General features: G+C 39.2%; 2 protein-coding genes across 5 annotated transcripts in view; both read left to right on the top strand.

The window, feature by feature from the left end:
* The window catches only part of slc4a2b (solute carrier family 4 member 2b), a 32,679-nt gene extending 22,343 nt beyond the window's left edge, over positions 1-10,336 (top strand). For all 4 annotated transcript variants that reach the window (XM_056737895.1, XM_056737893.1, XM_056737896.1 and 1 more), the window contains 16 exons: positions 68-248; positions 787-922; positions 2,406-2,589; positions 2,862-2,967; positions 3,051-3,235; positions 3,331-3,547; positions 4,317-4,523; positions 4,837-4,985; positions 5,173-5,367; positions 5,443-5,688; positions 5,822-5,911; positions 6,616-6,782; positions 6,895-7,148; positions 7,284-7,453; positions 7,598-7,771; positions 8,368-10,336. In XM_056737895.1, the coding sequence (XP_056593873.1) occupies positions 68-248; positions 787-922; positions 2,406-2,589; positions 2,862-2,967; positions 3,051-3,235; positions 3,331-3,547; positions 4,317-4,523; positions 4,837-4,985; positions 5,173-5,367; positions 5,443-5,688; positions 5,822-5,911; positions 6,616-6,782; positions 6,895-7,148; positions 7,284-7,453; positions 7,598-7,771; positions 8,368-8,448 (2,742 nt within the window). In that variant the 3' untranslated portion in view covers positions 8,449-10,336. The remainder of the gene's footprint in view (positions 1-67; positions 249-786; positions 923-2,405; positions 2,590-2,861; positions 2,968-3,050; positions 3,236-3,330; positions 3,548-4,316; positions 4,524-4,836; positions 4,986-5,172; positions 5,368-5,442; positions 5,689-5,821; positions 5,912-6,615; positions 6,783-6,894; positions 7,149-7,283; positions 7,454-7,597; positions 7,772-8,367) is intronic.
* A 5,338-nt stretch (positions 10,337-15,674) lies between these two features.
* On the top strand, positions 15,675-17,150 carry si:ch1073-406l10.2 (uncharacterized protein LOC100536977 homolog). The gene is made up of 4 exons (XM_056738052.1): positions 15,675-15,912; positions 16,034-16,144; positions 16,253-16,354; positions 16,748-17,150. The coding sequence occupies exons 1-4, from the start codon at positions 15,724-15,726 to the stop codon at positions 16,838-16,840; spliced, it is 495 nt and encodes a 164-aa protein (XP_056594030.1). The 5' UTR covers positions 15,675-15,723; the 3' UTR covers positions 16,841-17,150.
* The last annotated feature ends 365 nt before the right edge of the window (positions 17,151-17,515 follow it).

The following is a 17,515-nucleotide window of genomic DNA, read 5'->3' as shown; positions in this document are numbered from 1 at the left end:
CGAAGCTCTTTAATTCTCTTTATTTCGGAGTATAAACAGTATTTTTCTCTGCGTTTGAACTCACCAGGTGTTTGTGGAGCTCAATGAACTCATCATGGATAAAAACCAGGAGATGCAGTGGAGAGAAACGGCTCGCTGGATCAAATTTGAAGAAGACGTGGAGGAAGAAACCGACCGTTGGGGGAAACCGCACGTCGCGTCGCTGTCCTTCCGCAGTCTGCTGGAGCTGAGGAGCACTATATCTCATGGTGAGTGTCTCGATAAACCTTCATGAATGCGGAGACTAGATGTAAGAATCCAGCTTTTGGAGTTGACACAGTGTTGCTACTCCACTATTTTCCATATATCCACTAATTATGAATATCTCTTTTAAATCTATGTTGTAAAAGAACGTGGGTGTATGGAGAAATATTCTGGGGTCCATGAATGGTTTGTGAATATGATGATTTTTTAAAAACACTGCGTGGAAAATGTGTTAAAAGCCAGCTTGTGATGTTTCAACGGTAGTCTGTGACCAGGATTTACTCAAATTAATAAATGAATACGTTTATTATGGATTTATTCTATTCAATTCCAGTTTATTTAGTGCTTTTCTATAATTTTGCATTGTTTTAAAGCAGCTTTACATGAAAAAGAAAACGAAAGAGGAAAATTAAGTTTAAAGAACACAACAGAGGGGAACATCCTGATAAAAGCTATTCAAACTATTTTGAGGTTCTAATCTTATCCGTTAATTCGGTTTTACATTAATAAATTATAATCATGCATTCTAACGTCTTTTAATAGGAGCGGTGCTGTTGGATTTGGACCAGAAGACATTGCCCGGCATCGGCCATCAGGTGGTTGAACAGATGATCATCTCAGACCAAATCAAAGCCGAGGACAGAGCCAACGTCCTCCGCGCTCTCCTACTCAAACACAGGTAAGTTCCTGACATGACACGATGATGTTCTAGATGTAGTAGTTTCAGAACACTTCCATGAACAGACAGGCCCAGAATTATATACATGATGTGTTATGAATCAGTGTTTCCCACAGAATCCATTTTCCTCTAGGGATGTCCTGGGGCATGCCCCCCCGGGAAGTGAATTTTGCATATTTTAAAGGGACAGTAAATGCTGCAAACTGGTGCATTTTAAGACCAAAATTATTTGACTCAATTTATAAAGAATACAATAACTATATAAGTAATTTGATTATTGGCTCCATAAATATATAAATGGTAATGATAGGGCACAACACATGGTAAAATGGGAGTTCATAAATAGTCAAAACAGGGCTTGAGCCATCAAAAAATGAAGCAAAAAGGTGTTCAGCAGTTGAACTAATTTATTTTTTACCATACATTAGTTATATATATTACACATGTATTATATACTGTATAGAATTACTTATAATAGTACATATATATAGAGAGTACAAACATTAAGTTTTAACCAGTGGCATCACATACAAATAGCCAATAATATGCCATTTAGATTCTGAAAGTAGTTAAGTTAGAACCAGTGGTAATAACATGTTAAATCAATTTCTAACTTTTGTTAGATAAAACAATAAATTAATTATTACTATGACTAGAAATCCCAAATATATGTTACAAAAAGTATCTGATAATAGTAATTTTATGTCATGAAAACAACATTTTTTATGCTTGAAGCACGATCCGAGCGATGTGGAAAGGGTTTAACAAAAAGCTTCTGTCGATAAATAAGGATGTTAGAGGATATAGTGCCGAAAGATCATTATAAATTTCATGGGGGCGTGTAGACTAGACACGTTGCTCATTTTAATCTACAAAAATTTTGTTTGTCAAATTTCCCTAATGCAGGCTGGTATTTTAGCTGGAAATAATATGGAAGCTGAACATAATGATGCTAACGCATAATATATCTATCATATTTTCTTTTTGTATGGTTTTGTATGTTGAACTGTATTGTACTGTAGTGTTAAATGTTGGTTGTGTATGTGAAGCACCTCGACAGTTTGAATTAAATTGCCCCCAAGAGGATTAATAAAGCTCTAAACAAAAAAAAAACAGTGTGCTCTGTCGTACATTGATAAAATCATGTTTGTACTTGTGCAGTGATTACTGAAACATTAGTTAGATTTGACTTACCTCAATTAATGTTTTATTCTGTATGGCTTGGCGATGTCTCAAATCCTGGCCAGTTCTCGCTTCTGCGTTTCAACCGTGAAAGCTGAAGCAGTCGCGAGCATGTGTTCTAGTACGTGTTTGCGTGTGAAAATATGGTGGCCCGCCAAAGTCTCTTCAAAGAATGGGAAACACTTACTTCCAAACGCAAACACCCGTCATCATGCCGCTCGTCCTGTAGATTCACACACGACCCTTTGCAGTCTTTGCTCGCGTCTCTTACCCGCTGGTTCCCTTGCTCACCTTCCTTTAGTCACCCGAGCGATGAGAAGGAACACAGCTCCTTCCCCAGGAACATCTCAGCAGCGAGTCTGGGCTCCCTGATCACCCATCACCAGAGCAGCAGTAACCATCTCACCGTCCCCGAACCCTCTGTCATGGAGCCTCTGATGGGGACCGGTCAAGAGAGCACAAACATCGACATGGAGAAGAACGAGGTGAATCATTTCAGTCGTTGCTAAGGGTTGGAAATGTGAAGTTTTCTTTTTTTGCAAAGTCTCTGTAAATTCTTCTCAAAGCTGAGCTTCAGTTTACACCCCAAACACAACTACACACAACACACATGCAACACTTTAAGTGCATCTTTAACCATGTATTTGAATTATGAGCGAAGATGTGTTTTCTGAAATTTGAATCACTTTTTTACCGAGAATGTATGATGTGTGCAAAACTTTTTCCGATAATGAAAACCGTAATTGTTGTTTCGCAGAAGGAGTCATCTCCAGCTATAGGCATGCACAGATCCAAATCCAAACACGAGCTGAAACTTCTAGAGAAAATTCCAGAAAACGCTGAGGCAACTGTTGTACTTGTTGGTAAGATTTTACAGCATACCTTAAACGACTTCTTTTCGTATTATTTTATCACCGTTATCTGACCTAAACGTTAATATTCATAGGCAGCGTTGACTTTCTGGAGCAGCCCACCATGGCATTTGTTCGGTTACAGGAGGCTGTGGAACTAGCCTCGGTGTTAGAAGTACCGGTTCCTGTGCGCTTTCTCTTTGTGCTGCTCGGACCTCCCAGCACCAACATGGACTACCATCAGATCGGACGTTCCATTTCCACGCTCATGTCTGACAAGGTGTGGGCTTTAGTTTGAACTTTTGCTTGTTGTCTTCTGGTATAATAACTGGCTTAATCAATGCTAATATCACAATTGATCTAATGTCACTCCAGCAATTTCATGAAGCGGCATATCTGGCAGACGAGCGTCAGGATCTGCTGAACGCTATTAATGCTTTTCTGGACTGTAGTATTGTACTTCCTCCATCTGAGTTGGGCGGTGAAGAGCTCCTGCGGTCTGTCGCTCACTTCCAAAGAGAGATGCTCCGCAAGAGAGAGGAGCAGGAGGTGGCCCTGCTGACCAAAGAGTCCAAAAGCCTGGAGGAGAAAGGTAAGCTGTGAAGATTTAGTCAGGGTTGACTTTAGAGGTTTTGTTTTCTTTTGTGCTGTTTATTTTACCATGTCACTTTTTTGTGCTTTATTTACACTGTTTTGTTTGCTTTTGCTTTATCAGTGTTTTGTTTATTTGTTAAATGTGTTCATCTTTTTATGTCTTATTTATTATGTTTGTTTGGTTTACTTAATTTAATTTTTCATCAAATCTTTGTATTTTGTTTTAATTAGCTTTTTTGTGCAGCTTATTTTGTTAGTTTGTTTTTTGTTATCGGTTTCTAGTCTTATTTAGCTTTTTTGCTGTTTATTTAGTTTTAGGTTTAATTTAGAATATTTGTTTGTTTTGCTTTATAACTTTTGTTTTATTTTGCTTATTTGTGCTGTTTATTTTGCTTTATCTGTTTATTTTTATTTCGCTTCTGTGCTCTTTTTACATTTGTTTGTTTTTCTTTATCAGTTTTAAGTTAATTTAGCTGATTTGCGCTGTTTATTTACCTTTTTTCGGTTTATTTAGATTTTCGTGCTCTTTTGCTTTTTTGTTGTTGCTTGAGTAGTTTTATTTCGCTTATTGGGTTGTTTCTTTTGTGTGTTTCTTTTGCCTTATCAGCTTATTTTTATTTATATTTGTTATATTTGTTCTGCCAAATCGGTTTGTTTTGTTTTATTTTATTTTGTTTCGTTTTTAGTTTTGCAACCTTCGTTGTTATTTTACCAATAGTCCTCTATATTTACAGTATCCAAACCTCTCTCCCTATGTTTGTGATCAGAGGCCTTGTTGGCGCCTTCAAAGCCTGAAGACGATCCTTTGCAGCGCACTGGTCGTCTGTTCGGCGGGCTGATCCGTGACGTCCAACGGCGCTACCCGAAATACATCAGCGACTTTAAAGACGCGCTGAACCCCCAGTGCATGGCTGCAGTCATCTTCATCTATTTTGCCGCTCTTTCTCCTGCGATCACGTTCGGAGGCCTGCTGGGTCAGTTACTCAAACGTTTCATCTCCGCTCTTGCAGACAAAATGAAGTCTTTTAAGATTTGTATTTTAAATGGATGGTATTACTGTCACATAGATGGTTTTCTTTGAACAAATAAATTGAAAATAATTGTTCTTGAGAAAAAAAGTTAAAATTTTGTTGAAATCATTTTTATTGTTGTTTGTTCTGGTTAGTCAGTGAGTCTAATCCTTGTAAGTGTTTTGGATTAGATGCCCTTTAAACTCCAGACTGCGTGTCCCTTGTACGATTTGAGATTTTGAATAATTCATGTATAAAATCTCTGATCTGTCTGCAGGTGAGAAGACCGAAGGCCTCATGGGTGTATCAGAGCTGATTGTGGGAACATGTGTTCAGGGTGTGTTGTTCTGTCTGCTCGGGGCACAACCGCTTCTGGTGATGGGCTTCTCTGGACCCATCCTGGTGTTTGAAGAAGCCTTCTTCTCTGTGAGTTTGTGCTGTTTTGTTGCATTAGCATCACGAATGTCATGAGATTGTTTCCCTGGGAACGCACATGCTATTAAAATGTACCTTAAATCCAGTCCTCTTGATGGAAGTATCTGCCAAATATGTAAATGTTGGGTTTAAATTAACTTTCGGTTACTTTAAGTTTACCATCTGTTCCCGATTGCAGTTCTGTAAGAGCAACAACATGGAGTACCTGACGGGTCGGGTGTGGATCGGATTCTGGCTCATCATCATTGTGGTGGTGATGGTGGCGTTTGAAGGCAGCTTCCTGGTCCGATTCGTGTCCCGCTTTACGCAAGAGATCTTTTCTTTCCTTATCTCTCTCATCTTCATCTATGAGACCTTCTCAAAACTGGCCAAGGTAGTTTACATCTTTTCCTAGGACAGAAACATGAGACTGTTCTCCACGTAATGTGATGTGTTCTCGGGCCCTTAGATATTCCAGGAGCATCCGCTGAGACGATGCTCCGCTGTGGCCGTTGATTTTAACGGCTCGGCGGTCAACTACAGCATGGAGAACATGACGTTCAGTCTAATATCGACGAACAGCAGCTCGCCCGAGGTGGTGAAGGTGGTCGGGGAGCCTAATACCGCTCTGCTTTCCTCGGTGCTCATGTCTGGAACCTTCTTCATCGCCTTCTACCTGCGCAAGTTCAAAAACAGTGCTTTCTTCCCTGGCAGGGTAAGATCTGAGTCTCATTGCTAGTAGTGAGCGCTTGTATGTTTTTAAAGAAAAAATGGCTCCGCAGAGTTGATAGTTTTTCAAGGCAACCAATCGTCTTGCCTCTGACATCTTTTGTTTGTCTGTGTCACAGCTAAGAAGAGTTATTGGAGATTTTGGAGTTCCTATTGCAATTCTTATCATGGTTCTGGTAGATACCAGTATTCAAGACACATACACACAGGTGAGACTTCAAAGTTAATGCAGCTTTTTTGCACAGAACAGCTACAACATTGCAACACCCTGACCATCCTAACAAGGGAAAAGAGCACCGTAGCCACAACCTAGCAACCCCAGGATCACCCTAAGAAGGGCACAAAACACTCTAGCTACAACATATCAAACCCTGACAAACCTGACAAGGACACACAACACTTAAGCCACAACAAAGCAACACCTGAACCAATCTAACAACGGCACAGAACACCATAGCTACAACCAAGCAAAACCCCGACCTCCATAACAAGGACACACAACACTCTTGTTACAACATAGTAACACCCTGACCACCCTAACAAGGGCACAGAAAACCATACCTGAAACACCCTGACCACCGTAACATGGGCATAGAATGCTTAAGCCACAACAAAGCAACACCCTGACCACCCTAATAACGAAACGGAACACACTTGCTACAACATAGCAACACCCTGACCACCCTAACAAGGGCACAGAACACCATACCTACAACATAGAAACACCCGGACCATCTTGACAACCAAACAAAACACACTTGCTACAACATAGCAACACCCTGACCACCCTAACAAGGGCACAAAACACCTTAATTACAGCACAGCAACACCTTGCCAACCCAACAAATAGTTCAGCATTTTCATGGGCAGGTACCTTATGAATTTACTTGTGTTTTAATGCTCAATCATGCAGAAACTGAGTGTGCCTCGAGGCTTTTCTGTGACGAGACCTGATAAGCGTGGTTGGATTATCAACCCGCTGGGCTCAGATGGACAGTTTCCTATCTGGATGATGTTTGCCAGCTTCCTCCCTGCACTTCTCGTCTTCATTCTCATCTTCATGGAGACACAGATCACCACGTGAGTGCATGTGTTATTTGTTCGTTGGATGTAAAAAACAATCCTCCTTGAAAGAAAGAACAAGTCTTATGAGTTTGGAACGGTATTAAAATCTCTCTGTCTGTCCTGTCAGGTTGATAGTCAGTAAGAAGGAGCGCATGCTGGTGAAAGGCTCTGGTTTCCATCTGGATTTATTGCTTATTGTGACTTTGGGTGGCACCAGCGCATTGTTCGGTTTGCCGTGGATGGCCGCGGCAACCGTGCGCTCCGTAACCCACGTCAATGCCCTGACTGTAATGAGCAAAGCCGTCGCCCCGGGAGACAAACCACGCATCCAGGAGGTCAAGGAGCAGAGGGTGACGGGGTTACTGGTGGCAATACTTGTAGGTAGGTTTAAAAAAATGTATTTAAAGAAAGTCTAGCATCAATGGTTTGATATGTTACCCCTGTATGTATTTTTGTAAATTAAATAAAGATCAATTACAAAAAAAGGACAAATTAACAGATTTTCTTGGAATGTAGGACTTTCGATTGTAATCGGAGATCTGCTGCGTCAAATCCCCATCGCTGTGCTCTTTGGCATCTTTCTGTATATGGGTGTGATGTCACTAAACGGTATCCAGCTAACAGAACGCATTCTACTGCTCCTGATGCCCCCAAAGTACCACCCCGACCACATCTATGTGCGCAAGGTAAGAACCTTAGGAAGAATATTCTCAGTCTTATATAGATGCTATCTGAAATACTTCATTCTGATTGGTCGGTTTTTAAAACATCCGGTAACAACGTCAGAAGGTCATACTGTTATTCTTGATGTGATGCTGTGTGTCTTTCAGGTGCGGACGCTGCGGATGCATCTGTTCACGGCGGTTCAAGTGGTGTGTCTGGGTGTCCTCTGGGCTGTCATGTCCACGGTAGCGTCGCTGGCCTTTCCGTTTGTTCTCATCATGACCGTCCCTGTCAAGATGTTCGTCCTGGCTCGCATCTTCAGCAGCCGCGAAATGCAATGTGTAAGGATGTAAACATGTTCTCAAGCAAAAACACAGAGATGTCGAACAGTGGTTGGATTGGGAAGTTTGAGCTACGGGGTTGAAAAAATATTTGGGGTTGGTGAAGTAAAAAGAACCTTTTCAGAGATTTCACATAAAATGATTTAGTGTGTTGTACATCGTTGATTAGGTGTAGAAAAACTTTTCGCTTTAAATGGTGGTCAGTCTTTTTTGGAAGAAAAAAAAATCTATTTAATATAGTATTTTATTTGAAATAGCCATATACAGTATATATATATATATATTTATAATGTATATATGAAGAGTTTGGTTCCAAAATGAGAACTTTAAATTGTTAAAAAAATCATGTTTTTAATTATGTAATGTTTTTATTGTGTTAATTGGCTGTATTTTTTTTGTTATTATGGCTTAAACCAAAACAAACCAAATGCAGTTTGATTGATATTAATTGGAATGCACAGTAAAAAGCCTGATTTTTAAACATTTTTTAAAACGGAGTTATCTCATTTTGAAACCAAACTCTACATATATTGCTCTCCCTCTAGTGGCAGTATATGAAGTGTCTTTTTCTCATTCATTTCTCTTCTTTCTCTCAGTTGGATGCAGATGAGGCCGAGCCCACCTTTGATGAGAAGGAGGGGCAAGATGAGTACACAGAGATGCACATGCCGGTTTAAGCCACGCCCACATCTTGGCATCTCTCCCATCTCCCTCTATACCCATCTGTTAGTCACACCCAATGGGACAGTTGCCTTTCAATCATTAACAAAACAAAACAGAAACGCTGTGTGTCTTGACACAGAGGTGAATGTACTATAGAAGTGAGAATATTGCATTTGTGCGTTATTACTGGATTGGATCTCCACCCAACATCTCCAATGACTGATATTGTTTGTGCTGCTAGAACACCTTTATAGCCTTAAATCAATTCACCTGTGAGGAATTTGTCTATAAGGTTAACTGGACATTTCCAATAACACACAGGGGTTTAATAATATATTTAGTTTTTTAATAATTATTCATGACCAAGAAAGATTGCCAAGATTCATTTCTTATCATTTGTCTTGAGAATCGCTCTGTTTGTACTCCACGAAATTCTTCAAATGACACAATTGGCAGTATTTTTTTATTATATTATAGTATTTGTTTGACAAAAGCGGGTCATTTTCTCGCTTTTTTCAATTACATTTCTACACAAACGTGTGAAATTTTTTAATGCAGGATTTTTGCCCTTTCTGAAATTTGACATTAGGTACATACAAACCATAACTATCCTGTGAGATGTAGTGATGTTTGTATGTACAGGGCAGAGTGTTGAAGTGCTCAATGAAGACCAATGTTTTAAAAATCAGCGATTTTTCTTAAGGAAGATAATTAACATGATCTTAAAACAATATTGTTTGGTGTAATATGTGCTCTGTATTGTAATATGGTTCGTTTTTAAGAACTGTATATGACCAGTGGTTAGTATGAGTCCTGTCATTGACCGGCCCTATTAGATGCGTGTTTTAAAAATATGGTTTTAAGCCCACAGAAAAACACAGTAAAAACTAACACTAAAACAGTTGTTGTCCTCAACTCTTCATGTTTAAGTTTGATTTCCAGGTTTGATTCTTATCATTTCTTTCTCTTTGCTTCACCATTTAGATCACTACAGTCAGTTATCTGCTGATACTGGGGTTGAATGCACTAATTCATCTCCAAAACGACCTTTTCACACTTTTATCATATTTAATGCGCACAAACCTTGGGGAAATGATTTCCGGCTGTGATTATTTAATTCTGCATTTGTAGGTTTAGGGGTTAATACACAATTGTTTAGTCACAATTGTTAATACACAATTGTTTAATTGTTTAAGTGTATTAAAGTGTTTTAATACACTTTGTTTTTTCACTTGGCTGTGTGGTTAGTTCATCACACTCATATCTACATTTCACTTATTGACTCCTGTTTAATACACTTTTTGTATTATGATCATTTACTAATAGGATGTTGGGGTGGATATTTTGTTAATTTTTTAGAAAGAATGCGCTAACCAAGGACCAACGCTGATCCGAGAACTGTAGACGGCATTTTTAATTCAATAGGAAAGGCCTTAATGTTTCATAAATACAAATGATTTGATTTAGAGAATGCTTTTATACATTTAATTTAAATCACAGCACATTGTACTTTGTCACCGTTGTTCATTTTTTTCGCCCTTGTTCATGGACTAACCGAAGGTTTGGACGAGCTTTGCCCTGCAGAAGAAGAGCAGACAATGTGATTGCATCGCAGCACTTTTGTGTGAATGCTGGTTGTTATTTTCTGTGGATGTGAAGAACCCCTTGTTTGTATATGGTATTTATGAATGCTGGTGTATGACCGTTTATGAAGGTGGTTATTGTATGTCTGATGATATGAATTGCATTAAGACTGAACTGCAGAGCATCATTTGTGTGCATGGTTAGGTTTTTATTTCTGTTATTGGATATCTAATTGTTCAATTTTCCAGTGTACATACAGTAGTGCAATATTTACAACAAATCCCAAGTATTGCTAATAAAGTTGATTTTTCTATTTAATGTGGTTGTGCATTTATGTGTCTGTCTGTGTCAGTTACGATTTAAGTTTCCGGTTTTACTGCCATTTCATTAATGTTTTGAATTAGATTCTTGTATTTTTCGTTTTCATGTTACTTCACTTCTTTACGCGTCTTTTTAAGTAGCTTTTTTGAGTTTAATTTAAGTTTAGTCAAATTTGAATTTCAGTTATTGATTGTAGTGCCTCATCTTAAAATTTCCATTTATTGCTGAGGCATCATTCAATCATTCTTACCTTTTCAAATAAAGTTTAGGTCGGGATTTAATTATTAAATATATCATGTAATTAATATATATGTTATATAATGATATATTTCATTTCCGTTAACATGAATGTTTCAGTATAGTTTTTGTTTTAAGAAACTATAATAACCAACGGTGACGGAACTATAGCCTGGCTCAGATTACAGGATTCTCGGCCAGATTTTACCCCGATTTCCCCTCCCGATACTCTTTGAAAAAATCGGGCCCAGAACCTCGATCAGGCCCGAGATTTGGCCAGGATTATCACGTAACGTGAGGCGTTCACAGGTCGAATCTTTCACCTCCCGATCTGCTCCGAGAGAAATCTTAGCCGCCCCGATCAGATCAAACATGTTTGATATTTAAGATTTTAAATCGGGGAGATGACGTTGGTACTTTCGCTACATCCAGTGGTGTAGTCTAGTTTTTTGTAGTGAGTATACTCTGATCCCCCCCAGCCTACTAGTCCGTCCCAGGTCGACAACCCATGAGCACCACCACACTCACGAATGCAAGGATAGAGTATGCCTCTATATGTAATCAAGAAAGATTTATTGCAAGCAAGATTTCAATAGCCAATGACAGCTGTGGGACTTGCTGGTTTTAAATCAGTCAGTTAAGAGTTTTATTTATGTATACAGTCACTAAAGTACAGGTTTTATCAACTGGCAATTTTCAATGCACATTAGTGATCCACGGGATAAAGCTATTAAGTATTTCTACATAAACCCATCCTGCTAAAGATAGAATTACATACATTCTAGTGGTTTCCATTTAAATACCATTATGAAACACATTTCTTTATAATTTTTTATTTTATGCCTTTTCTATTGATTCCCATCTGCATCTCTTGTGTTTTGGGCAGGGTTCTATTGTTTTTTTAAGCAGGGCAACTACATAATGTAAAGAATATCTTGTGAATGTATAAACTTTAGATTTTGATTTAGTTTGACTTAGGCCAAGTCAGACACTTACAGTAAATCATATTGAAAAAAATGGTTAAAATCAAACTCTGATACTCGTCCCTAATAACTAGATTTTTCACACACTTTGTGTGTAAGTTGCATCTATTATTGAAAGTTAACTATAATAATTAACAATGAACATTTGTGCAGTTTTATCAAGCACCTGTTGCACCTATAGATTGCTGGCAGTGTCTCTAGCTTGACTAAACTAAAACAATTATAAACATCGTAGTATAAGTTATCTCTCCCTTTCTCCCTCATGTATTGATTCAACACACAAACTAATGTTTGTGAAGTTGGCTAGTTAGATACAATTTAATATGCCAACAGTCACAATATGACTTACAGTTATTTTAAATGATAACAAATATGCTTGTTTTATTAAAGACTTTGCAGTGGTTTTAAAAGTGGGGTGAGTTAAAGGCAGAAAGTATAATACACGGGCGAACAGTGTGCGCATTGCGACCCCGGAACACTAACGCGAGGAGTGGGGACCCCGCGTAAAGCATCGCATGAGCCTCGTCGGACTCATTATGTGTAACACTTGCTGCAGCTGCACGAAGCGCCAGTAGCTTCGGGGGCAGGGTTACGATAACACTGAATCAAAAAAAGTCAGTGCGTCGTACTTTTCTGACACAAACGATGTTGTTACGTAACCTTGCGCTTTTTTAAGTGGGTATACTGAAATTCTTGATCTTTTCTAGTGGGTATACGGCGTATACCTGCGCATCACGTAGACTACACCACTGGCTACATCCAATGAGAGACAGATCTGAAAGTTGACGGAGATGACTGACAGACCTTTAAAAATGTCGACCGCAAAAGCTCCTGCAGGGGTACGTTGTACAGTGGAGATGGAGGAACAACTTGTGGCAACAACAGGATTGTCTTTATAATTTATCCTCAAAAACATACCACAACCGCATAGATAAGGAAAAGAGCTGGGGAGAAGTCGCGTCGGTTTTAAATGTACCGGGTAAATTAACTGCTGGCGCCTTCCCGGGAAGGCGTCCAGGGGGCATCCGGAAAAGATGCCCGAGCCACCTCAGCTGGCCCCTCTCGATGTGGAGGAGCAGCGGATCTACTCTGAGCTCCTCCCGAGTGACCGAGCTTCTCACCCTATCTCTAAGGGATCGCCCGGCCACCCTGCGGAGAAAGCTCATTTCGGCCGCCTGTATCCGGGATCTTGTCCTTTCGGTCATGACCCACATCTCATGACCATAGGTGAGAGTGGGAACGTAGATTGACCGGTAAATCGAGAGCTTCGCCTTGCGGCTCAGCTCCTTCTTCACCACGACAGACCGGTACAGCGACTGCATTACTGCAGAAGCTGCCCCGATCCGTCTGTCAATCTCCCGTTCCATCCTTCCCTCACTCGTGAACAAGACCCCCAGATACTTGAACTCCTCCACTTGAGGCAGGAACTCTCCACCTACCTGAAGTGAGCAGGCCACCCTTTTCCGACTGAGAACCATGGCCTCAGATTTGGAGGTGCTGATTCTCATCCCAGCCGCTTCACACTCGGCTGCAAACCGTCCCAGTGCATGCTGGAGGTCCTGGTCTGATGGGGCCAGCACGATGACATCATCCGCAAAGAGCAGAGATGAAATCGTGTGGTCCCCAAACCCGACGCCCTCCGGCCCCTGGCTGCGCCTAGAAATTCTGTCCATAAAAATAATGAACAGAACCGGCGACAAAGGGCAGCCCTGCCGGAGTCCAACATGCACCGGGAACAAGTCTGACTTACTGCCGGCAATGCGAACCAAGCTCCTGCTCTTAGCAAAGGGTCCCGAATCCCATACTCCCGGAGCACCCTCCACAAGATGCCGCGAGGGACACAGTCGAATGCCTTCTTGCTAAAGTTTTGCTACAATAAAGTATAAATCTCTTGCTACTAATTGCTACAGAAACATTTGCTTTTCACCGCGGATACGCCGTTGTAGCCCTACAGTTACAATGGTACAGTTACACACTCTAGACCTTTTGCATAGCCGCTGCATTTCCTCCATCTATTGTGGAAATACACTTTTTTCATAATAGGACAAATAGATCACGTGAAATTAACTGCGATGTCGCTTTGTTTACTTCTGTTTCCCGGTGAGATGACATAAGAGGCGTCCATTGGTATGATAATCTTAATATTATCCTGTATTTTGGTGTCTTAAAATGTCTTTTGATGTGCCATTATGAAATAAAAAAATCCAATTAATTTTTATTTTTGCACTTGCTACTTTTAGTCTTATTTATAAACACAACTTTACCCCCAACGTTTTTTTCTCTGGACATTTCACATTAATAAATTCAAGTTTACAAAGGGCAAACCTATTTTTGTAGTGCTTGAAAAAGAGATTCAAATGTAGATGTAATGCCAGGTTTAAGATTTTACATAAAATAATCTTGCAAGATTCTCCTTATGTGTGTAGGGCAACCAGAATTTCAAATCTGTCAGGATTTTAAAACTCCTGTAGTCTGAGCCAGGCTTTACTGTAGTAAAAAGTGCAAAACAATCATGCCAAGCATTATTAATGAGTACTGGTGGTTTTAAGTAAATTCAAAGTTGTTTTTTAAGTAAACATATATCTGCAGGCAGTGATGGTGCTCAGGCCGATTTAAGATGCCTCTTGATGCGGTTTGTTGTGCTGCTCAGTGCTGTAGTCGTGCTGAGATCCACTGAAGCTTAAACCCCTTTGATCAAACTGACAGATTACTTTAGGAAAAGGATGAAACTGTGACAGGTCAATGCACACAAAACATTCAAGCTCCGTGTTCTTTTTCATCAGGTAGAAATTCAGGTAACTCCCTATTTCTTCTTTCTGTGTTTGTGTTCTGACTGCTTGTGATGCTTTCGATTTAAAAGATGATACCGAACAGAACCAAGTCATATTGCATTAGTTTACACCATATGAATATATAGTCTTTTCATATAAAATGATAATATTTGACCTAATCGTGAATTGTTGAATACATTCCGACGTGGCAAAATGTTTTTCATACAAAAAGACCTCAAAATGTGGCAAAGTGGCCTTCTCGTATAGACGCCAACGTCCACCAAGATCTCTTTTTCCGCGAAGGTTGAAAATATTTGTCAGATCGCATCAGTCAGCGCGAAAATAACGAACTTTCCCGCGAGTAATAAAGAGCGCGGAACGCGATTGATGTGAACCCAACATTAGATAACATCTGAAGAAGAGAATTATTCAATACTGGTGTACTTGCAGTAGAGAACTACTGTAATATGTGCATTCCAGATTACTGTAAATATTTCAGAATTGTCTGTTTCTGTATCTTAACTGGATGAGTTACTTTTGCAAATGTTTAATTCCAGGGCCGTGCAGGTTCAGGGGGCAAGGGGAGACACTCCACCCAGCCCAGATTTCTCTTGGATGACTCCCAAAATATCCAGCTGTTTTATATAATAGATATAAATATTGGTATGACCTATTTAACAATAATCCGTCACTTTAATCACAGGAAAAATGTTGTTTATTTTTACATTCTTTGATGTTCTTCATGTACTAGTTCACATAGTTCACGTCTGGGTGTCATGCTAGGACATGTAGGAATTAAATCAAAGTAAACACATCCGTCCTTTTGGTGCGTGCGTGCGTGCCTATGGTCGTGGTAGATCAAACATCCTGTTTATAAACACGTAAAAATACTATAAAGCAATAAAAAAGCACTTATAATTAACTTTATAAATACGATTATTGACACATACACATATACACTATAATACACCTAAATATATTTTTAGTGCTGTATTTTCATGCACTTATTTTCTACTTTTCTTTATATTAATACTTCTCAAGATAAACTTAAGTGTACTTAAATCTAGGCTGAATAAGTATGGATGCAATATATGTGTACATCTTTAATATATAACCTGTAAGTAACAGGATCAAAAACAGTATAAACGAACAAAATGCAATATTAACGGAAAGACAAAATAGCAAGAAATGATGAAATGGGAAAAAGAAAAGTAGTGTGGTGCCATCAAAAAAAGTAGTTGAAGACCCTTGCTTTAAGGAATTTGTTTTTAAGAGTGTAGATCGCAGTTATGACTCAACGTTACCCAACAGCTACACAAACACAAGCCAATCCTCCCGGAATGAGGCTGTTTTGAGTCGATGCAGAAGACTTTCGTGTTCAGACTGGTTAAAGATGGCCGAGATGATGTTTGCTCTGTTGATCTCCGCTGGAGTCCTGCTGACTTCCACTCAAGCTTCCTTAAACCAACTCCCGGAAACCTACAAGAAAGGAGTGGAACTGGCGCTAAAATACATCAATGCCCACGAAGGTGTCAAGAACCATTTTCTCTTCTTTTCGTCTATCCAACAGTCCCAAATTGAGGTAACCGTTTATTCTCATACTAAAACAAGAGCTGCTGATTTCACACCAAAACATGTCTTTGAATCCTTGTATGTCCAACGTCCTTAAACTTCAATTGATTTGATCTGTTATCTTTCTGTAGGCAGGGTTTGATGTCACATACAGCTACCAAAATTTTTACCTGAAACCCACCAAGTGCGTGAGAGGAACCGAGAATGCGGACACAACCAAGTGTGCGTTCAGGAACGATCGTGTAAGTGCGTTGTATTGTGCTGGTGTTTCAAATAGCATACTCGTCGTTCGATGTCTAAATGTGTTTTTTTTATTTTAACAAATAAAATTCACCTCTTTATTTGTATAGCCTCTTATTGACTGTGCCGTCTGCTTCAAAACCTACGCTGGAGAGATAGAGCCTGATCCTAAACCCTATGTGAACTGTGTTTATAAACCAGCGCTCACTGAAGTAAGTCCATTTGCACAGTGTTCAGGGCTGTGTACATTAACGCGTTAACTCATGCGATTTTTTTTAATCAACGCATTTTTTAGCGCCATTAACGCAACATCCGTTTTCTCTCATCATTGGCTACATTATCTCGCTCTTATTCATATAAAGTAATTTAATCGATTTATTCGTTGTTTTGATACGTCCTGTATAGATTGACATCTTCGGGATTTAAAAACGGCTCAACGCGACATTTCAAATTTGTGTTCGTGTTTGAGTAGATAGAAATACCAGAAAACCATGAGATTTACAATAATAATCATCTGTAGTAATTTCATGTGATCTTTACTGTTGTGAATGAGCTGTGAACATCTGCTAACACTTTGCTGACACATTCTGATTATTTAACTCAAGGTGATGAAGACGGATAGAGTGGAACACTGTAATAAAATGGGTTATAGCAGCGGATCTCCAACTTTGCTGGCATCTGGAAGACAATCACCATGAATACTTGGAGACAAAACCTGAATAGCTTCAGTCCTGTGATATTCTGTTTTGTGTCTTTTCTTGCTTACCTGAACTTTGGTCATCACAAGCAAGCGTCTGTGACTGTAGAATCTCTGTAGCTGTGTGCGCAAGATCATATATATTTTTATAGGATGGGTAGACTTTGCTAAATACTTTTTCGAAAACTATAAATGAAATAAGTAATGGTCTAACAAAGCTGTTTTTTAGTGCAGTATTGATGCTGTGTCAACTGTGTACAACAAATTAAACAAAATATTTACTAATAAAGAAAGCTGAGAAATGACCAATATTTGAGATTTTGTTTGTTTTTACTATGATTTATTTCTTTATGTCTTTCAAAACCTGTGTGTGAATCTTTCTTCTGTGTAATGTAAAATTAGATATTTTGATAAATGTCTCAGCGGGTTTGTGTCCATACAATGGACGTCAAGGCGGTTCAGTGTTGTTTGGTTATCGACATTCTTCATAATATCTTCTTTTGTGTTCAAGTCAGGTTTGTAGTGACATTAGGATGAATAAACATTTAAGGAATTGTCATTACCTTTATGGAGTTAAGGTGCCTTTCACTTTCGTTTTTATGATGATGTTTCAGCAATGTTTTATTGGGAAAACCAAAATCCAAAAACCTGTGTCGATAAACTGTTATGGGTCAAT

The sequence above is a fragment of the Triplophysa dalaica genome, chromosome 23 (genome assembly GCF_015846415.1).
Source record: "Triplophysa dalaica isolate WHDGS20190420 chromosome 23, ASM1584641v1, whole genome shotgun sequence".
NCBI classification, from domain to species: Eukaryota; Metazoa; Chordata; class Actinopteri; order Cypriniformes; family Nemacheilidae; genus Triplophysa; species Triplophysa dalaica.
Note: the sequence above shows the minus strand (reverse complement) of the source record. Positions and strands in the feature narration are given on the sequence as shown.